The 21,945-nt window shown below is 42.3% G+C and overlaps 1 protein-coding gene across 1 annotated transcript in view; it reads right to left on the bottom strand.

Annotated features, from left to right (window-relative positions):
- LOC109896207 (protein prenyltransferase alpha subunit repeat-containing protein 1) overlaps positions 1-21,890 on the bottom strand; it is a 33,412-nt gene extending 11,522 nt beyond the window's left edge. The window contains exons 1-5 of the mRNA XM_020490505.2: positions 21,788-21,890; positions 17,160-17,329; positions 14,814-14,880; positions 7,299-7,403; positions 594-834 (exon numbers count right to left, since the gene is read on the bottom strand). Coding sequence (XP_020346094.2) covers positions 594-834; positions 7,299-7,403; positions 14,814-14,880; positions 17,160-17,329; positions 21,788-21,873 — 669 coding nt within the window. The 5' untranslated portion in view covers positions 21,874-21,890. The remainder of the gene's footprint in view (positions 1-593; positions 835-7,298; positions 7,404-14,813; positions 14,881-17,159; positions 17,330-21,787) is intronic.
- Between the last annotated feature and the right edge of the window lie 55 nt (positions 21,891-21,945).

The raw sequence follows: 21,945 nt of genomic DNA, 5'->3' as shown, positions 1-21,945 counted from the left end.
CAATGGCTGATCAGAGAGCAGGGCATCTTACCAATAACAGGAAGTGCCTATTGCAGTTCCATATCCCTGGCCCTACCATCGCTCCATATCCCTGGCCCTACCATTGCATCACTCCATATCCTGGGAATGCCACTGCGGCTTAAAAACAAGCCATGTGTTCACTGAGGCACAACAAAACACTCTCCATACACCTTTAAATCCCTAGGGCTCAGTCCAGAGGGGTTGGCTGTTCCCAGATCAGATCAGTGGACCAGAAAGGTCCTATCGTCATGGTCACACAGCGACAGGCCAGAGAGAGATGAGACGTGAGGCAGAGAGGCTGGAGACACACTGTCCTTGTTGGTGATACACTATAGACCCTACTGACTGACACACAGAGCGGCCGGTCGGTCAGGATTCCTTACCTTCCTGGCAGTATAAGACCTGCAAGCTGCCTGCCTTGCTAGAACCCAGAGAGGTTACGTTGAAAGAGCAGTTGTTTTAACAGAGACCGTGTAGAATTAACATAAATATAGCCTAAGAGGCTGAGGGAGATGAAGATAGAGAAAGAGACAAGGGAGAGAGAGACATATGTCGAGCCCATCTCGTCCTACCTTGAGGTTGCCCGGGGCCATGTTCTGCAGAACCCAGATACGATGCGACCAGGCATTGTAGTTGCTAGGGTAACGGCCGGCGGCGTCGGCACACACCTTCATCTCTTCGTGTAGGACCCTGTGGAGGTGCTCACTCAGACGTGTCTTCTCTGCTGCGTCATGCCGATCACCGTCCCCCTGCTCCTTCCTGTCCGGCCCGGGGGAAGAGCACTCCCGTAACACCTGCTGTAGTATCCAACGTCTGAAAACACAGGGGACATGTTGGAGTCACGCAGGCACACACACACACACGCACTTCAATCACCCTCGGCTAGCTCCCTAAACACAGAACCAACCACAACCTAAGCATCTGGTTAAACAACAGAGCCAGGACACAAACACAACATGGATAACATCAATACAAGATGGCTACTTCAGTGAAATATCAACTCCCATAGCATTTCTCTGTATACATGGGGCAATCGCAGTCTTCTCACGCTGCTAAACCCTTTGCTGGTAAGATGAGGTGTCGTTTGGAGTTAGGGCTGACCCAAATTAGTCGACTCGTCAATTGTTTGGTGATAGGCTGTTGTTTTTTGCTTTGACATTATGGGGTATTATGGGGTATTGTAGAAAGCCAAAAAGGCTTTAACGTAACAAAATGTGGAAAAGGTCAAGAGGTTTGAATACTTTCTGAAAGCACTGTGTGTGTACACACACACACACACACACACACACACACAGTACCAGTCAAATGTTTGGACACCTACTCATTCAAGGTTCTCCATTTTTACTATTTTCTACATTGTAGAATAATAGTGAAGACATCCAAACTATGAAATAACACATATGGAACCATGTAGTAACCCCCCCAAAAAGTGTTAAATCAACATTTGATTTTTCAAAGTAGCCACCCTTTGCCTTGAGATCTCTGCACATTCTTGGCATTCTCTCAACCAGCTTCACCTGGAATGCTTTTCCAACAGTCTTGAAGGAGTTACCACATATGCTGAGCACTTGTTAGCTGCTTTTCCTTCACTCTGTGGTCCAACTCATCCCAAACCATATCAATTGGGTTGAGGTCAGTTGATTGTGGAGACCAGGTCATTTTATGCAGCACTCCATCACTCTCCTTCATAGTCAAATAGCCCTTACACAGCCTGGCGGTGTGTTTTGGGTCATTGTCCTGTGGAAAAACAAATGATAGTCCCACTAAGCCAAACCAGATGGGATGGTGTATCGCTGCAGAATGCTGTGGTAGCCTTGCTGGTTAAGTGTGCCTCGAGTGTCACCAGCAAAACACCCCCACACCACCTGTGTGAGCCACCGCCGGTTGGAACCAAAAATATCAACTTTCCACTGGTCTAATGTCCATTGCTCGTGTTTCTTGGCCCAAACGAGTCTCCTCTTCTTATTGGTGTCCTTTAGTAGTGATTTCTTTGCAGTAATTTGACCACGAATGCCTGATTCACGCAGTCTCCTCTGAACAGTTGATGTTGAGATGTGTCTGATACTTGAACTCTGAGGTGCAATCTGCGGTGCGGTTAATTGCTGATTTCTGAGGCTGGTAACTGTAATGAACATATCCTCTACAGCCAGGGTAACTCTGGGTCTTCCTTTCCTGTGGTGATCCTCATGAGAGCCCATTTGATCATAACGCTTAATGGTTTTTGCGACTGCACTTGAAGAAATGTTGACATTTTCCTGATTGACTGACCTTCATGTCTTAACGTAATGATGGACTATCATTTCCCTTTGCTTATTGAGCTGTTCTTGCCATAATATGGACTTGGTCTTTGTCATGCCTTTGGCCTGTTTGGGGAGGTTTTTGACCCACATAAATACCCCCCCCCCCCGTTTCGCACTCTCTACTCTATAGAGTTGACTCTTGAAAAGCCCTTTGCTAACATAGAGATTCTGGTAACATCAAAAGGTGGGAAACGGAACCATATTTCGGTAATCCAACCAGTTGAAAATATGCGTTGGTACTTGAATATGATGTCCGATCAGTTGGCGTCTGAGACATGATTACTGATGGTAGGACGACAAACTGTATCTTGGAAAATCTATACATTCTAGTTATCAGATTCACATGGAATTGTTGTGCAATCTAAATGTTTAAATATGAATCTATTTGTGAAAAGATTAAATGTAATTTTAGCTTCTTAAATGAGAGAATGGTTTGTCAGAGAAACGCTGCTCACTCAGAGGCCCCGCCCAAGTGAACAGACACTGGTTGTAAACTCTGCTCACTCAGAGGCCCCGCCCAAGTGAACAGACACTGGTTGTAAACTCTGCTCACTCAGAGGCCCCGCCCAAGTGAACAGACATGGGTTGTAAACTATGAAACACGCCTTTCTTTCACCACTATATAAACCCGTTGATGAAAATTCAACTTCCTGTTCCGAGGATGACGGTCCCATGTTAAAAGGGCTCAGATAATAACCTAACGAAATTAGCATCGTGTTCAATGCGAAGGTGATGATCGATATGCCGAAAGGATGAATTTCGACTATACCAGCCAGAATATAGCACGAGCTTAAAAGTATGGCAACTTGGTATGAACTTTGAACTCTTACTCACTCCAGAAGTGATACCTCCTAGCCGTTGAGTTAGCCGCTGTAAACGTGGGCTAGGAGAGGTCGGACAGAGGATCCATTCTACCACCCTCCAGTTCACCATTAGACATTCTTCAGAGGACAAGAAATCCATGCTGGACAACCCGGCCTTCTATCTACGACCAATCTACCGAAGCTCAGCTCAGAGTAAATATTTATTGCATTTTCCTTCTTCAAATGGCTGGTTATTTAGAATGCATAAGATACTGTATTTACGATAGCATAGCTGCCTATGGCCCGATAGAGGCAAAATGTTTTTGATCCTCAGTCTTCCCGCTCTTTCATTCAAAACCCTGCCGCGTTTGTGTAACCAGCCGTCATATCTGTTCCGTCCGCTAGGGACGTTTTCCTTTATGACATATATTTAGTACAAATTATGATCCATTCTGTGTAGATGTAATTCTGTGTGATTATTTAGGTATTTAGTAAATAAATAAATAATTCAACTTGTTAGCCAGGGTTCATGAAGATAACCAAGAATGTACAACTTTCAGATGAGACTGAATAAATTGACAATTAAATATTGACTGCTACTGATGTAAAAGATTACTAGGTCTTTAAGAGTTTATTCGGAAGGTAACAGCTCTAAACATTATTTTGTGGTGCCCCGACTTTCTAGTTAATTACATTTACCTGAATAGCTTAATCAGGTAATATTAATTACAGAGAAATTATTTTATAGAATAGCATGTTATATCACTTAATCCGGCATAGCCAAAGACACAACAGTCTTTTACCAAATAGGGATGGTATACAGAAGATTGCCCTACCTTGTCACAACACAACTGATTAGCTCAAACACATTAATGGAAAAAATTCCACAAATTAACTTTTAAACAAGGCACACCTGTTAATTGAAATGCATTCCAGGTGACTACCTCACAAAGCTGGTTGAGAGAATGCCAAGAGTGTGCAAATCTGTCATCCAGGCAAAGGGTGGCTACTTTGAAGAATCTCAAATATATTTTGATTTGCTTAAGACTTTTTTTTTGGTTCCTACATGATTCCATATATGTGTTACTTCAGTTTTGATGTCTTCACTATTATTCTCCGATGTGGAAAATAGTAAAAATGAAAAAGCCCTGGAATGAGTAGGTGTCCAAACTTGACTGGTACAGTATGTGTTCGTCCTCCATTACTATGACATAATAATCCCTCTTCACATGCTACTGCTAGATCAGTGGTAGTCAAACTTCTAATTTTCCCTCGAAATTATGAGTACCACATTTTTTGGGGCAAAAACAATCCCGCAACCCCACCGCAAATCTAATGACAACCTTAAAAATTGTACATTTAGATTTTTACATCAGCAAATAACCTTCAATTCAATATATTTTCATCTCTTATTAAAATTAAAATAAACCAAATAAATAAATTGACTTGATACGTTGTATTTTTCTAATTATCTTTAAAATATACATACATACATACATACATACACATATACATACATACATACATATATACATATATACATACATATACACATACATACATATATATACACATACATATATATATACATATATATACACATACATATATATATACATATATATACATATATATATATATACACATATATATACATATATATACACATACATATACATATATATACACATACATATATATACACATACATATATATATACATATACATATACATATACATACATATATACATATTTTTTATTTATTTTTTTTATTTTTATTTTATTTTACCTTTATTTAACCAGGTAGGCAAGTTGAGAACAAGTTCTCATTTACAATTGCGACCTGGCCAAGATAAAGCAAAGCAGTTCGACAGATAAAACGACACAGAGTTACACATGGAGTAAAAACAAACATACAGTCAATAATGCAGTATAAACAAGTCTATATACAATGTGAGCAAATGAGGTGAGAAGGGAGGTAAAGGCAAAAAAAGGCCATGATGGCAAAGTAAATACAATATAGCAAGTAAAATACTGGAATGGTAGTTTTGCAATGGAAGAATGTGCAAAGTAGAAATAAAAAAAATAATGGGGTGCAAAGGAGCAAAATAAATAAATAAAAATTAAATACAGTTGGGAAAGAGGTAGTTGTTTGGGCTAAATTATAGGTGGGCTATGTACAGGTGCAGTAATCTGTGAGCTGCTCTGACAGTTGGTGCTTAAAGCTAGTGAGGGAGATAGGTGTTTCCAGTTTCAGAGATTTTTGTAGTTCGTTCCAGTCATTGGCAGCAGAGAACTGGAAGGAGAGGCGGCCAAAGAAAGAATTGGTCTTGGGGGTGACTAGAGAGATATACCTGCTGGAGCGTGTGCTACAGGTGGGAGATGCTATGGTGACCAGCGAGCTGAGATAAGGGGGGACTTTACCTAGCAGGGTCTTGTAGATGACATGGAGCCAGTGGGTTTGGCGACGAGTATGAAGCGAGGGCCAGCCAACGAGAGCGTACAGGTCGCAATGGTGGGTAGTATATATATAGTAGTATAGTAGTATATAGTATATATATATATACATACATATATATATACATATACATACATATATATACATACATATATATACATATATATACACATATACATACATATATACACATATACATATACATACATATACATACATATATATACACATATACATACATATATACACATATACATATACATACATATACATACATATATATATATATACATACACATACAATAATCTGTGAATTTAAAATTATGGTAATTATTATTTTTGGTAATTATGGCAATTAAAATTATTTGGGGGCGACCACTGAGCTAGAGGTGGAACCCCCATCTGGAACCTCCTAACCGGCAGGCAACACACAATGACAGGATGTAGCAATTCCCACACAACAGCCACGCCATGACCTTGCATGGCACAGATGTTTTGGGGTAATATAGCTCTACCTCTCTCTCTCTGGTAAACTGTGGGAATTAGGCAGACCTGCTCCATTCAGTCTCAAAATAAATATCTTACTCATCGCCCTCTCCCTCTTTCTGTTTCTCTCGCTCTTTCTTATTCTCTGTCCTTCTCCGCCCTTTTTCTCTCCATCACCCCCTCTCCCGTCCCCCATCTGTTGCTTACGAGCTCTTTCCAACAATGCAGAGTTAAATGAACATTTGGACAAAATAAAAACAGGTACGAGGCAGTTGAGGTAATATGTACATTTAGGTAGGGGAAAAAGTGACGAGCCAATCAGGATAAATAAACAGCACAGTAGCAGCTGCATGTGAAGAGTGTGAAAGATCGTCTGTGTGTGAATTGTGTGTCATATACAGTGGGGAGAACAAGTATTTGATAACCTGCAAAATCGTCAGTGTTTCCTACTTACAAAGCATGTAGAGCTCTGTAATTTTTATCATTGGTACACTTCAACTGTGAGAGACGGAATCTAAAACAAAAATCCAGAAATTCCCATTGTATGATTTTTAAGTAATTAATTAGCATCAGCACTCGGCGGTCCAGTTCTGTGAGCTTGTGTGGCCTACCACTTAGTGGCTGAGCCATTGTTGCTCCTATACGTTTCTACTTCACAATACCAGAACTTACAGTTGACCGGGGCAGCTCTAGCAGGGCAGAAATTTGACAAACCGACTATGACGGTGCCACATTGAATGTTACTGAGCTCTTCAGTAAGGTCATTCTACTGCCAATGTTCGTCTATGGAGATTGCATGGCTGTGTGCTTGATTTTACACGCATGTCAGCAACAGGTGTTGCTGGAATAGCCAAATCCACTCATTTGAAGGGGTGTCCAAATATATATATATATATACTCTATTTTGGTCCACTGGCGACGAGACGTGCATCGTAAACTCGCCACAGTTACTAGGGCTGGGAATTACCAGGGACCTCACGATACCATATCACGATACTTGTGCATTGCGATTCTATATATGTATTACGATTTAATACTGCGATTCAATGTTCCAAACATATTGCTCCCCATACGCTGACAACATAAATTGCTTCATTTAAGAAGATGAGAACAACCTATGAACGAAAAATCTTGGAGATTTGGTGCCGGTACAGCTAACTAGCTAAAAGTTACCAAAAAGGATGGTAACGTGGAAACTCCCCCCCCCCCCCACCCCCACCAGTCCTACCTGTGTATCCATGTCTCAGGGCTCTTGGGGAACTTGGTGAGGGCCAGTTTTCCCAGGTACAGGTCTCTCTCTGGACTCAGGGCTCCACATTGTAGCAGTTCCTTCCTGTCAGAGCAGACAGAGGAACTATTTAATGACATTACATCTAAATGCTCCTGATGTGAATCTTATGTTACCGCACTGTAGTTTTGTGTGTGCTATTTGCGTACTTTTGTTTGTTTTAAGAAACACTGCATTAAAGAAATTCCCAAAAGAATAGATCAATCATCTCACACACACACACACAAACACCCCCCAAAGATGGTTAGGAGGTCGAAAACAGAAAAATTGTCGCATATTTTTTATGACTACATAGACCATGGCAGGGCTGCAGACTGTGGTTATATTCTCTGGATAAGGTCTTGGTTTAATCAAATACAACAGGCACAGATTAGGTTGTGACCATGACAGTTGGATACGGCATTTGGTATGACAGAATGATTTGACCCGGGCGTTGTCTTTGAAGGGAGGACCTGTGTCTTAACGATGTTGGTTCACTCAGGGGAACACGTAGCTGAGCTGACTGGTGTTAAGACACAGGGCAGTGGAGTGTTGGGAGTCAGGTCAATGTGTTACAGGAAATGTCATCAACAGAACAACAGGTCAGGAGACACAGATTAAACCTAGTCCTGGTCAGTTGATAATCTCCTTTGAGCCTATTCCAGGACTAAGTTTAATCTGTGTCTGGGAAACTGGTCCACAGAGTCACACACCCTTAAAATACCTCCCTGGAATGGTCTTCAACCCTAGTATTACAACCCAACACTAAATCACCTTGGTGACTAGTGATTAGCTGAATTAGGTGTGTTAGTGCCGGGTTTTAAAACCCTGCAGCTCTCCAGGAAGAGGGTTGAATAAGACTGCTGTTATGTTGAGCCACTAACCACTGCATGTGGTTAAAATATGATATTTAGCTCCATCTCCTGGCCAAAACTGGAAGCACAAGTTGCAGGTATCAGGTGTAATTTCAGTGTGCAAACACCCCTTGATATAAAATCAACTGCATTTATGAACTTAAGTACTAAGCTTATAACGACAACTGCCTGAAACAAGAATCAACTACCAAGTCAAACATTGAGGCCAGGCTAGTCTAGTTAAAGAAAGTCTACTGTGACAAAATATATGAATCAAATCAAAGTTTATTTGTCACGTGCGCCGAATACAACAGGGCCTTACAGTGAAATGCCGAATACAACAGGGCCTTACAGTGAAATGCCGAATACAACAGGGCCTTACAGTGAAATGCCGAATACAACAGGGCCTTACAGTGAAATGCCGAATACAACAGGGCCTTACAGTGAAATGCCGAATACAACAGGGCCTTACAGTGAAATGCCGAATACAACAGGGCCTTACAGTGAAATGCCGAATACAACAGGGCCTTACAGTGAAATGCCGAATACAACAGGGCCTTACAGTGAAATGCCGAATACAACAGGGCCTTACAGTGAAATGCCGAATACAACAGGGCCTTACAGTGAAATGCCGAATACAACAGGGCCTTACAGTGAAATGCCGAATACAACAGGGCCTTACAGTGAAATGCCGAATACAACAGGGCCTTACAGTGAAATGCCGAATACAACAGGGCCTTACAGTGAAATGCCGAATACAACAGGGCCTTACAGTGAAATGCCGAATACAACAGGGCCTTACAGTGAAATGCCGAATACAACAGGGCCTTACAGTGAAATGCCGAATACAACAGGGCCTTACAGTGAAATGCCGAATACAACAGGGCCTTACAGTGAAATGCCGAATACAACAGGGCCTTACAGTGAAATGCCGAATACAACAGGGCCTTACAGTGAAATGCCGAATACAACAGGGCCTTACAGTGAAATGCTTACTTACAGGCTCTAACCAATGATGCGGGAAAAAAAGGTATATATATATATATATATGTGTGTGTAAGTAAAGAAATACAACAACAGTAAAAATATACATACAGACACCTGTTAGTAGCAAGGCTACATACAGACACCTGTTAGTAGCAAGGCTACATACAGACACCTGTTAGTAGCAAGGCTCCATACAGACACCTGTTAGTAGCAAGGCTACATACAGACACCTGTTAGTAGCAAGGCTACATACAGACACCTGTTAGTAGCAAGGCTACATACAGACACCTGTTAGTAGCAAGGCTACATACAGACACCTGTTAGTAGCAAGGCTCCATACAGACACCTGTTAGTAGCAAGGCTCCATACAGACACCTGTTAGTAGCAAGGCTACATACAGACACCTGTTAGTAGCAAGGCTCCATACAGACACCTGTTAGTAGCAAGGCTCCATACAGACACCTGTTAGTAGCAAGGCTCCATACAGACACCTGTTAGTAGCAAGGCTCCATACAGACACCTGTTAGTAGCAAGGCTCCATACAGACACCTGTTAGTAGCAAGGCTCCATACAGACACCTGTTAGTAGCAAGGCTCCATACAGACACCTGTTAGTAGCAAGGCTCCATACAGACACCTGTTAGTAGCAAGGCTCCATACAGACACCTGTTAGTAGCAAGGCTCCATACAGACACCTGTTAGTAGCAAGGCTCCATACAGACACCTGTTAGTAGCAAGGCTACATACAGACACCTGTTAGTAGCAAGGCTCCATACAGACACCTGTTAGTAGCAAGGCTCCATACAGACACCTGTTAGTAGCAAGGCTCCATACAGACACCTGTTAGTAGCAAGGCTCCATACAGACACCTGTTAGTAGCAAGGCTCCATACAGACACCTGTTAGTAGCAAGGCTCCATACAGACACCTGTTAGTAGCAAGGCTCCATACAGACACCTGTTAGTAGCAAGGCCACATACAGACACCTGTTAGTAGCAAGGCCACATACAGACACCTGCTAATCAGGCTTATTGAGGTAGTATGTACATGTAGGTATCGTTAAAGTGACTATGCATATATGATGAACAGAAAGTAGCAGTAGCGTAAAAGAGGGGTTGGCGGGTGGCGGGACACAATGTAGATAGCCCGGTTAGCCAATGTGCGGGAGCACTGGTTGGCCGGGCCAATTTAGGTAGTATGTACATGAATGTATAGTTAAAGTGTCTATGCATATAAGATAAACAGAGAGTAGCAGCAGTGTAAAAGAGGGGTTGGACACACACAATGCAAATAGTCCGGGTAACCATTTGGTTACCTGTTCAAGGAGTCGTATGGCTTGGGGGTAAAAACTGTTGAGAAGTCTTTTTGTCCTAGACTTGGCACTCCGGTACCGCTTGCCATGCGGTAGTAGAGAGAACAGTCTATGACTGGGGTGGCTGGGGTATTTGACAATTTTTATGGCCTTCCTCTGACACCGCCTGGTGTAGAGGTCCTGGATGGCAGGCAGCTTTGCCCCAGTGATGTACTGGGCCGTATGCACTACCCTCTGAAGTGCCTTACTGTCGGAGGCCGAGCAATTGCCGTACCAGGCAGTGATGCAACCGGTCAGGATGCTCTCGATGTTGCCAAATATTTTTAGTTTCCTGAGGGGGAATAGGCTTTGTCGTGCCCTCTTCGCGACTATCTTGGTGTGTTTGGACCAATCTAGTTTGTTGTTGATGTGGACACCAAGGAATATGAAGCTCTCAAACTGCTCCACTACAGCCCCATCGATGAGAATGGGGACGTGCTCGGTGCTCCTTTTCCACAATCATCTCCTTAGTCTTGGTTACGTTGAGGGATAGGTTGCTATTCTGGCACCACCCGGCCAGGTCTCGGAGCAGCGAGCAAGAGTATAGGCAACCAGAGACCTACAGCAGGGAAGAGAGAGGCCCGACTAGACTCTGAAGATGATGGGCCATATCGGGGCGGCAGGTAGCTTAGTGGTTAGAGCGTTGGGCAGGCAACCGAAAGGTTGCTAGATCGAATCCCCGAGCTGACAAAGTAAAAATCTGTCGTTCTGCCCCTGAACAAGGCAGTTAACCCACTGCCTTGTTCAGGCCGTCATTGAAAATAAGTATTTGTTCTTAACTGACTTGCCTGGTTAAATAAATAAAAAATGGGTCAATACCATGCATTGCCTTGTTAGTCTCTCTGATCCACCTCTACACAGACGACACCATTCTATATACTTCTGGCTCTTCTCTGTGTTAACAAACCTCCAGATGAGTTTCAATGCCATATGCTCTTAAAATGCAAGTAAAACTAAATGCATGCTCTTCAACCGATCACTGCCCGCACTTGCTCGCCCGCCCAGCATCACTACTTTGGACGGTTCTGTGGACAACTGGTTAGATGTGTGTTAGAGGTGTTTGGTTCGTCTGTAAACTCTCCTTCCAGACTCACATTAATCATTTCATTTCCAATCCAAAATTAATTATAGAATTGGCTTCCAATTTCACAACAACTCATGCTGCCAAAAATACCCTCGTAAAACTGACTATCCTACCGATCCTTGATTTCGGCAATGTAATTTACAAAATAGCCTCCAACACTCTACTCAGCAAATTGGATGTAGTCTATCACAGTGCCATCGGTTTTGTGACCAATGCCCCATATACTACCCACCACTGCGACCTATATACTCTTGTTGGCTGGCCCTCGCTTCATATTCGTCACCAAACCCACTGGCTCCTGGTCATCTATAAGTCTTTGCTAGGTAAAGCCCTGCCTTATCTCAACTTACTGGTCACCATAGCAGCACCCACCCATAGCACGCGATCCAGCAGGTATATTTCACCGGCCAAAGCCAATTCCTCCTTTGGACACCTTTCATTCCAGTTCCTCTGCTGCCAATGACTGGAACTAATGACAAAAACCACTGAAGCTGGAGACTCATATCTCCCTCTCTAACTTTAAGCATCAGCTGTCAGAAGAGCTCACAGATCACTGCACCTGTACATAGCCCATCTGTAAATAGACCATCCAACTAACTCATCCCCATAATGTATAACATGTTTTTGCTCCTTTTCCCCCCAGTATCTCTACTTGCACATTCATCTTCTATCACCACATCTATCACTCCAGTGTTTAATTGCTAAATTGCAATTATTTCACCACTATGGCCTATTTATTGCCTCACCTCCCTTATCTTACCTCATTTGCACACACTGTAAATATACTTTCCTATTGTGTTATTGACTGTATGTTTGTTTATTCCATGTGTAACTCGGTGTTGTTGTTTGAGTCGCACTGCTTTGCATTTATCTTGGCCAGGTCGCAGCTGTAAATGAGAAATGGTTGTCAACTACCCTACCTGGTTAAATAAAGGTGAAATAAAATAAAAAACGTTCCTGACTGTACACACAATGGACAGTAGTAAGACTTTAGAAAGGTAAATGATTTATATGATATTCTGAGTTGAGTAGATTTAAGCAAAACTCAGAGTTGCGGGCCTCCCGGGTGGCGCAGTGCTAGCTGTGCCACCAGAGACTCTGGGTTCGAGCCCAGGCTCTGTCGCAGCCGGCCGTGACCGGGAGGTCCATGGGGCGACGCACAATTGGCCTAGCGCCGTCCGGGTTAGGGAGGGCTTGGCCGGTAGGGATATCCTTGTCTCATCACGCACTAGCGACTCCTGTGGCGGGCCGCTAACCAAGGTTGCCAGGTGCACGGTGTTTCCTCCAACACATTGGTGCGGCTGGCTTCCGGGTTGGATGCGCGCTGTGTTAAGAAGCAGTGCAGCTTGGTTGGGTTGTGTTTCGGAGGACGCATGGCTCTCGACCTTCGTCTCTCCCGAGCCCGTACGGGAGTTGTAGCGATGAGACAAGACTGTAACAACTAACAATCGGATACCATGAAATTGGTGAGAAAAAGGGTGTAAAAAGTCCAAATTTAACTCAGAGTTACACACATTTATCTTAACTCTGAATCAGGCCCGAACTAACAGACTATAGCTCCAGCATTTATGATGGTAGCTCCAGCATTTATGATGGTTGCTCCAGCATTTATGATGGTTGCTCCAGCATTTATGATGGTTGCTCCAGCATTTATGATGGTTGCTCCAGCATTTATGATGGTAGCTCCAGCATTTATGATGGTTGCTCCAGCATTTATGATGGTTGCTCCAGCATTTATGATGGTTGCTCCAGCATTTATGATGGTAGCTCCAGCATTTATGATTGTAGCTCCAGCATTTATGATGGTAGCTCCAGCATTTATGATGGTAGCTCCAGCATTTATGATGGTAGCTCCAGCATTTAAAGGCTTGTGTGGGGTATGAGAACACTGTGAAATAAGACAATTCCTTAGAGGATAATCAAATATATAATTTACATGGAGTAACTCAGAGTTCACCCTGTCAAGATACAAGTTACCACAGAGATCATACATCCATATAGAGAGCATCAGAGTTCACCCTGTCCAGATACAAGTTACCACAGAGATCATACATCCATATAGACAGCATCAGAGTTATACTGAGGACAAGTTACGACAGAGATCATACATCCATATAGACAGCATCAGAGTTATACTGAGGACAAGTTACCACAGAGATCATACATCCATATAGACAGCATCAGAGTTATCCTCAGAGGACAAGTTTCAGACACGGACACTATAGTATTATTCTGTCACAATAGTCGTCTGGATTAGAGGTCAACCGAATATGATTTTTCAACGCCGATACCGATTATTGTAGGACCAAATAAAAGCAGACACCGATTAATCGGCCAATTAAAAAAAATGTATTTGTAATATTGACAATTACAACAATACTGAATGAACACTTATGAATGAACACAAAGTTGGCTGTCTTCATTAGGAAGAAATAGTCTTCACAGAGTTCGCAACGAGCCAGGTTAGCAGGCAATATTAACTAAATGTGCAGGCTTAAAAATATACACTTGTATTGATTTTAAGAAAGGCATTGATGTTTATGGTTAGGTACACATTGGAGCAACGACAGTCCCTTTTCGCTAATACGCACCGCATCGATTATATGCAACGCAGGACACGCCAGATAAACTAGTAATATCAACCACCATGTGTAGTTAACTAGTAATTATGATTGATTGATTGTTTTTTATAAGATAAGTTTAACGCTAGCTAGAAATGTACCTTGGCTTCCTACTGCATTCGCGTAACAGGCAGGCTCCTCGTGGAGTGCAATGTAATCAGGTGGCTAGAGCGTTGGACTCGTTAACTTTAAGGTTGCAAGATTGAATCCCCGAGCTGACAAGGTAAAAATCTGTCGTTCTGCCCCTGAACATCGTTTAACCCACTGTTCCTAGGCAGTCATTGGAAATAAGAATGTGTTCTTAACTGACTTGCCTAGTTAAATAAAGGTGAAATTTTTTTTTTGACATACTTAATATCTACTTTTACATGTTGAAGAGTGGCCTGGAGTGTTTTTTTAGCCCCAAATAATAATCACCCCCACACACAAAAAAACATCAAACCTCCCACGGGCAATATGTTGCCCACCCCTGGCCAATGGGGAGTGAGGATGGAGTGGGGTCTATTTAGAGGGCTTATTATTGTGTCTTCAATGTGGCCACAACGTATACAGATCAGAATGGTGTGAGCCGGAGTTCTTACCTGACATTCCAAGCAGTGGTGAAGTCTGGGTTGAGCAGCAGCAGAGTGCAGGTGATGTCTACCAGAGCTTGAAAAGGGAGAGGCAGGGCAGTATATCAACTGATTCTTTTCAGTAAAAGTAAAGTCATTTATAATGCTCATTTTGTTAGGTACAATAATTTCTTTCTGTACAAAATGGTAACGAAAGGATTTTGCCACATCCCCAAAAAGCTCATTTATACGAAGTAGACTGAGTTCAGCCTTTCTCTAGAAACCAACATGTTTTAGGTATAGGCCAGAGCTGTGTTCGAATACTCATACTAACCGTACTATTTGTGGGGTAAATTGAGTATATAGTATTGCTTATTGGTCATAGTGTTGGTAGGCCAAAAGTTCCCGGATGTCGTACTACATTCGCCAAAATACAAAGAACACAAGCAGTGGACACTATTTTCGTGCTTTTAGGACCCACAATGCAATTCTTCGGAAAATAGGCGTGGCTTCACATCATTTTCAGATTTGAAGAAAATTGTGTTAAATATGCAGCCGAAGTCCGACGAGAGCCCCTACAAATTCATTGCTTTAACTAATTATGACAGATGTTAAGAAAACGTTGGGAAATGTAATAAAGTAATTACTTTTCAAATAAGTTACCTTATTACGTTATGTTGGCTGACAATTTGTTAGCAAAGCTATCTTTACGAACCACAGAGCATTACAGCAGTATGTACCAGTATGTTAGCTAGCTACCTAACGTTAGTTGGCTACTAATACATCGAACTTGCCAATATATTAACTATAGGCTAACTACCCAACGTTTATTTGCTTGATTATTCCTGTTATTCTTAGCTAAGTGGTATAGTCGTTGGGCGTTCTCAATGGACATTCGGGTGCTTTCGTAAATTCGCTCTGGCTGTCTGACTTGCCTAGTTAAATAAAGTGTACCAGAGCGCAGAATAACTGATGAATTTACAAAGGCTCAACACCCGTTGAATATGGCCTGTGTCAGTAAACGTCGGCAAAACGTGTAATTAAATTGTTGCCAGCAGCAGTTACAGTCACCAACGTTCTGGATAACATGAAAACAGCCTAACAACCAGCTCTGCTAGGGCAGGTAAAATGGTCAGAGTGGGGTGTTCTCTTATTTGTCTGGAAGTAGCTAGTAAGTTAGCTTGGGTGCCGTTGTGAGGTCAAAACGTTGGAATCAACCCTACTCCTCGGCTAGAGCATCCAGTTTGCACCCTGGACGCTCCCAAAGCGAAACACTATGAATTTACAAATGGACAATCTGACAACACTCTGAATTGACGAACGCCCAGAGTGCACTCTGGCACTCCAGATTGAATTTAAGAACACACCCGAAGTCGTAAAATGTCTAGCTAGTAATTTGTTATGCTAACAAGCTAGCAAGTGGTTGCATAGCAATAGCATCAACTTCCGGTAGACCGGCAAAGCGTTAGTACTCTCAACTGAAAGGATACCGTTTGTTTACAGTATACTAAAATGAACTAATAGTATGTAGTATATATTCATTAAGTATGTGGTATACAGTATGTTAGTATGGGTATTCAAACACAGCTCAGGACTTCAGAGTACAGTAAGCCTTGCAATCTACAGTGAGGAGTCTCCAAGCCAGCAGCTGTACAAAAGGTTACTTCCCCTGTCCTAAAAGCAGCATCTCTGAAAACGTGTTGATGCCATCACCAACCGTTGAGCCCTTGAGCAAGGAACTTAACCTCAAACTGTTCCAGAGGGCCTCCCGAGAGGTGCAGTGGTCTAAAGCACTGCATCGTAGTGCTAGCTGTGCCACTAGAGATCCTGGTTCGAGTCACAGCCGGCCGCGACCGGGAGACCCATGGGGCAGCGCACAATTGGCCCAGCGTCGTCCGGGTTAGGGTTTGTCCAGCCGGGATGTCCTTGTCCCATCACGCTCTAGTGACTCCTGTGGCAAGCCGGGTGCATACACGCTGACACGGTCACCAGGTGTACGGTGTTTCCTCCGACACATTGGTGCGGCTGGCTTCCGGGTTAAGCAGGCATTGTGTCAAGAAGAAGCAGGGTCGTATTTCGAGGGACGCACGGCTCTCGACCTTCGTCTCTCCCGAGTCCGTACGGGTGTTGCAGCGATGAGACAAGACTGTAACTACCAATTAGATACACAAAATTTGAGAGAAAACGTGGAAAAAATAAATAAAAATAATCACTGAAAAACTGTCCCAGAGGGTAGAGCTGCACCATGCCTGACCTGTGCTTCCAACCCCTCTGTGGAAATGTGTGTGTATCTTGGGGTGTTGGCCAAAAAAAAAAAAAAAAAAAAAAAAAGACATTTCTGAGGACAGTAAGGAAACAGGACAATAAAGTTCTTACCTTCCCTGTCCAGCCACTGTTTGCGTTGCCTGTAGAGCAGTAGCTTGTTGTGGACGTAGGGTAGCAGGTATTTGACACACCAGCTCTCCACCCCCAGCTTGTTCTCTACCAGCACGATGGGGCTGCGGTTATACCTGACCTCTGGACACGGGATCAGACCTATCTCATCACTGAGGGAGGGAGGGAGAAAGGTGAGTGAAAACCCGCCTGCTATTTGCTCTAACACTACAAGGGCACAACACTCCACTCTCGTTGGGATAGGCAGAAAGCAAATGTTTTCAGGGATACAGTATTTCAACGTAACTTCCGTTTCCCCTGAAAAACTGGATGTGGGTGGACTCAGCTCAGGCGTCGTTTTTCGGCTGCAACGTTAAGTTAGACAGACACACAGTAATAACAACCTCCAGCCCAGTCTAATGAGGGCTTTATTGACTGTCTGGTGTAGGGTTGTATTTAGCCCAAATGGGTCTCTAGTTGAAAGAGCTTTTATATGCACAACTAACACTGGTCTGGACGGGAGACAAGCCTTGTAGAGAGCAACCTAGTTCGCACACATGCATCACCAGAGAGTCTACGCCGTGAGCACACAGCAAAACTGCAGCACGCACACACACAGAGTCCCTTTTGCATTAGGGTCATGTATACTAGGAGGTCGACCGATTAATCGGAATGGCCGATCAATTAGGGCCGATTTAAAGTTTTCATAACAATCGGAAATTGGTCATTTTGGACGGCGATTCTGCCGATTTTTTTTTACACCTTCATTTAACCTTTATTTAACTAGGCAAGTCAGTTAAGAACACACTCTTATTTTCAATGACGGCCTAGGAACGGTGGGTTAACAGTCTTGTTCAGGGGCAGAACGACAGATTTAGACCTTGTCAGCTCGGGGATTCAATCTTGCAACCTTACGGTTAACTAGTCCAACGCTCTAACGACCTGCCTCACGAGGAGCCCGCCTGTTACGCGAATGCAGTAAGAAGCCAAGGTAAGTTGCTAGCTAGCATTAAACTTAATCATAATCACTAGTTATAACTACACATGGTTGATGATATTACTAGTTTATCTAGCGTGTCCTGCGTTGCATATAATCGATGCTGTGCGCATTCGAGAAAAAGGACTGTCGTTGCTCCAACGTGTACCTAACCATAAACACCAATGCCTTTCTTAAAATCAATACACAGAAGTAGATATTTTTAAACCTGCATATTTAGCTAAAAGAAATCCAGTTTAGCAGGCAATATTAACCAGGTGAAATTGTGTTACTTCTCTTGTGTTCATTGCACGCAGAGTCAGGGTATATGCAACAGTTTGGGCCGCCTGGCTCATTGCGAACCAATTTGCCAGAATTTTACGTAATTATGACATAACATTGAAGGTTGTGCAATGTAACAGGAATATTTAGACTTATTGATGCCACCCGTTAGATAAAATACGGAACGGTTCCGTATTTCACTGAAATAACAAACGTTTTGTTTTCGAGATAGTTTCCGGATTCGACCATATTAATGACCAAATGCTCGTATTTCTGTGGGTTATGTTATAATTAAGTCTATGATTTGATAGAGCAGTCTGACTGAGCGATGGTAGGCACCAGCAGGCTCATAAGCATTCATTCAAACAGCACTTTCGTGCATTTTGCCAGCAGAGCTGCGGTTTATGACTTCAAGCCTATCAACTCCCGAGATGAGGCTGGTGTAACGATGTGATGTGAAATGGCTAGCTAGTTAGCGGGGTGCGCGCTAATAGCGTTCCAAACCCCACTCGCTCTGAGACTTTGAGTAGTTGTTCCCCTTGCTCTGCATGGGTAACGCTGCTTCGAGGGTGGCTGTTGTCGTTGTGTTCCTGGTTCGAGCGAAGAGAGGTACGGAAGCTATACTGTTACACTGGCAATACTAAAGTACCCATTAGAACATCCAAAGGTATATGAAATACAAATGGTATAGAGAGGAATAGTCCTATAATTCCTATAATAACTACAACCTAAAACTTCTTATCTGGGAATAGTGAAGACTCATGTTAAAAGGAACCACCAGCTTTCATATGTTCTCATGTTCTGAGCAAGGAACTTAAACGTTAGCTTTCTTACATGGCACATATTGCACTTTTACTTTCTTCTCCAAACACTTTGTTTTTACATTATTTAAACCAAATTGAACATGTTTCATTATTTATTTGAGGCTAAATTGATTTTATTGATGTATTATATTAAGTTAAAATAAGTGCTCATTCAGTATTGTTGTAATTGTCATTATTACAAACAAAAAAATAATAATAAATATTATTATTATAATTGGCCGATTAATTGGTATCGGCTTTTTTTGTCCTCCAATAATCGGTGCCGGTATTGAAAAATCATAATCGGTCGACCTGTAATGTATAGTACGCAAAATGTCACAAATAGAACTGAAGTGATTTCTAATTCTATATGCTAGAGAGGAATGTTCTACACAACTATATCTGAACGTTCCACAATGTTGTTATGCTGAACACAGCCCAGCTCTGGCACAGGCAGAGGGGGACACAGAACAAGGGTGGAATTTAAACTTTTGAGGGTGTGTGTACGTAGTCTAGCTATGCATCAACATGAGTCAGGTGAATGGTATCAAACACAGACAGTCTCAAAGCACTGCACTCAGTGCAGCTGAGCACAGCCCAGGTCACTTCCAATAACACCAGAGGGTTGGAGAAGCCTATGCAACATTATACACACCAACACTACAAATCAAGCTTAGATGTTGTTTTTTTGCCTCTTAACCTTATCATATAAAGTAGAAATGTAGGTTATCAATCAGAGAAGTTCAGGCATGGTCTGACATCGTTCTACTTTTTGATAATTATTTGGTGGGTGCTATGGTTACTTGATATTTGTTCTATTTCATGTGTCAGTGTGTATCAATAAACATGTGATGATTGGAAATGTGTTTTTTTGCATATCCCAACTCTCCCTGAGACACTCTTGGAGAGTGGCAGACCTGGCTCTCAAGAGAAGACAAACTAGGTGCACACTGCCCACAAAATATAGTGGAAACTGAGCTGCACTTCCTAACCTCCTGCCAAATGCATGAGCATATTAGATACACATATTTCCATCAGATTACACAGACCTACAAAGAATTCGAAAAAACAAACCCAATTTTGATAAAACTCCCATATTTATTTTCGTGAAATACCACAGTGTGCCATCACAGCAGCAATATTTGTGATCCGTTGCCACAAAAGGGCAATCAGTGAAGAACAAACACCATTGTTTATTTATATTACAATGGCGACCTACCCGAACACGGGTCTGAGTGACGCCTCTAGCACGGAGATGCAGTGCCTTAGACCGCTGTGCCACTCGGGAACTTATTGTAAATACAACCCAAATTTATTTCTGTACTTTAATTCTTTGCACATCGCTACAACACTGTATATAGATATAATATGACATCTGAAATGTCTTTATTCTATTGGAACTTTTGTGTAACTGTTCAATTTGATTGGTTATCTATTTTACTTGCTTTGGCAATGTTAACATATGTTTCCCATGCAAATAAAGCCCCTTGAATTGAAAAGCGTCACAGCCAAGGTCTGGATAAACTAACTGAACTGTATCAAATGAAAAGTTATTTTCCCACATTTCGTTGTGCGGCATACAGCGTTCTCTCTCTTTCTTTTAAATATGTGTATAGGCTTGTGCTCTGAGCGGACTGTCAAAACAAACACAAACGAGGTCTGGGATGTTCAGAATTAAAGTAAAAGCATCCACACCCTGTTCTTAAATGAGAATGTAGGCCAGTTCTAATTTAGAACACTCACTCAAGGACGCTTCTACACAGAAGCTAGTTACATTCCAGTTCTATTCTGCATTCTACATCTGTGTTCCCCAACTGGTGGCCAGCAGGTGATTTTATTGTCCCCCAAGTTTTCTGAGCAAAGAAAATAAAAAATACATGTTACTATTAAAAAAAAATAAAAAATAATAATAATAATTAAAAACATTGTTGGACATAAGACTAAAAACACCACGAAATCAGCTCCAAGTGATTTTGATTCTGGAAATATGTTCCCAACAGAACTGAGGAAACACTGACAAAGCTACCCTGCTATGACATGGCATGTTAGAGTCGCAAGCCGAGGATGGTATGACTCTTCCAACAATATTTGGCCGACTGGTTAAGTTACTTGTATGTGGTGAAAAGCGCTTTCTGATCACATGATTTGTGCATACCATTCCAGAAATAGGAACAACAACAAGGCTGTGTTATCCGTTTCTGCTAATCAAGCTAGATAGCTATGGCGAATCGCCTAGCTAACATTATTTGGCTAACGAATAGCTACTGTAGATAGCGAACTAGGTAAATGGCAAACAAATTCAGCAGCAAAGTCAAATATATTTCCTCAGCTATTTGTGGCTCAATGTAAGCAAAGACACTAGCTAGCTACCTTGCTATTTTTGCAAGCCTATACTGCCCTGGCTAGCCTTTTATCCTGCTAGCTAGTTAACGGTAGCTGACCAACAATCTGTGATGACTAACGTTAGCTAGCTTGCTAATGTAATGATATAGCTTGTTAGCACACCACGCAATGATTCATTTGATGTTATAGTGTAGCTAGCTTATCTTCGATAAAGTGGATATACGTACATATTGGGGTTTCTCTTGAAGGCGTTATTGATATCTTTTACAACTCTCTGAACCAATACCTCCACCTCGTTCTCCGTCTCTGCCATTTTTGTACACTGATGACGTCAACGGATTATCTCAAATTCATCCGGGTCATTAAAAATGAACACACTTGGCTA

The sequence above is a fragment of the Oncorhynchus kisutch genome, linkage group LG8, assembly GCF_002021735.2.
Source record: "Oncorhynchus kisutch isolate 150728-3 linkage group LG8, Okis_V2, whole genome shotgun sequence".
NCBI lineage: Eukaryota > Metazoa > Chordata > Actinopteri > Salmoniformes > Salmonidae > Oncorhynchus > Oncorhynchus kisutch.
The sequence above is the reverse complement of the archived record's forward strand: the minus strand, read 5'-3'. Positions and strand labels throughout refer to the sequence as shown.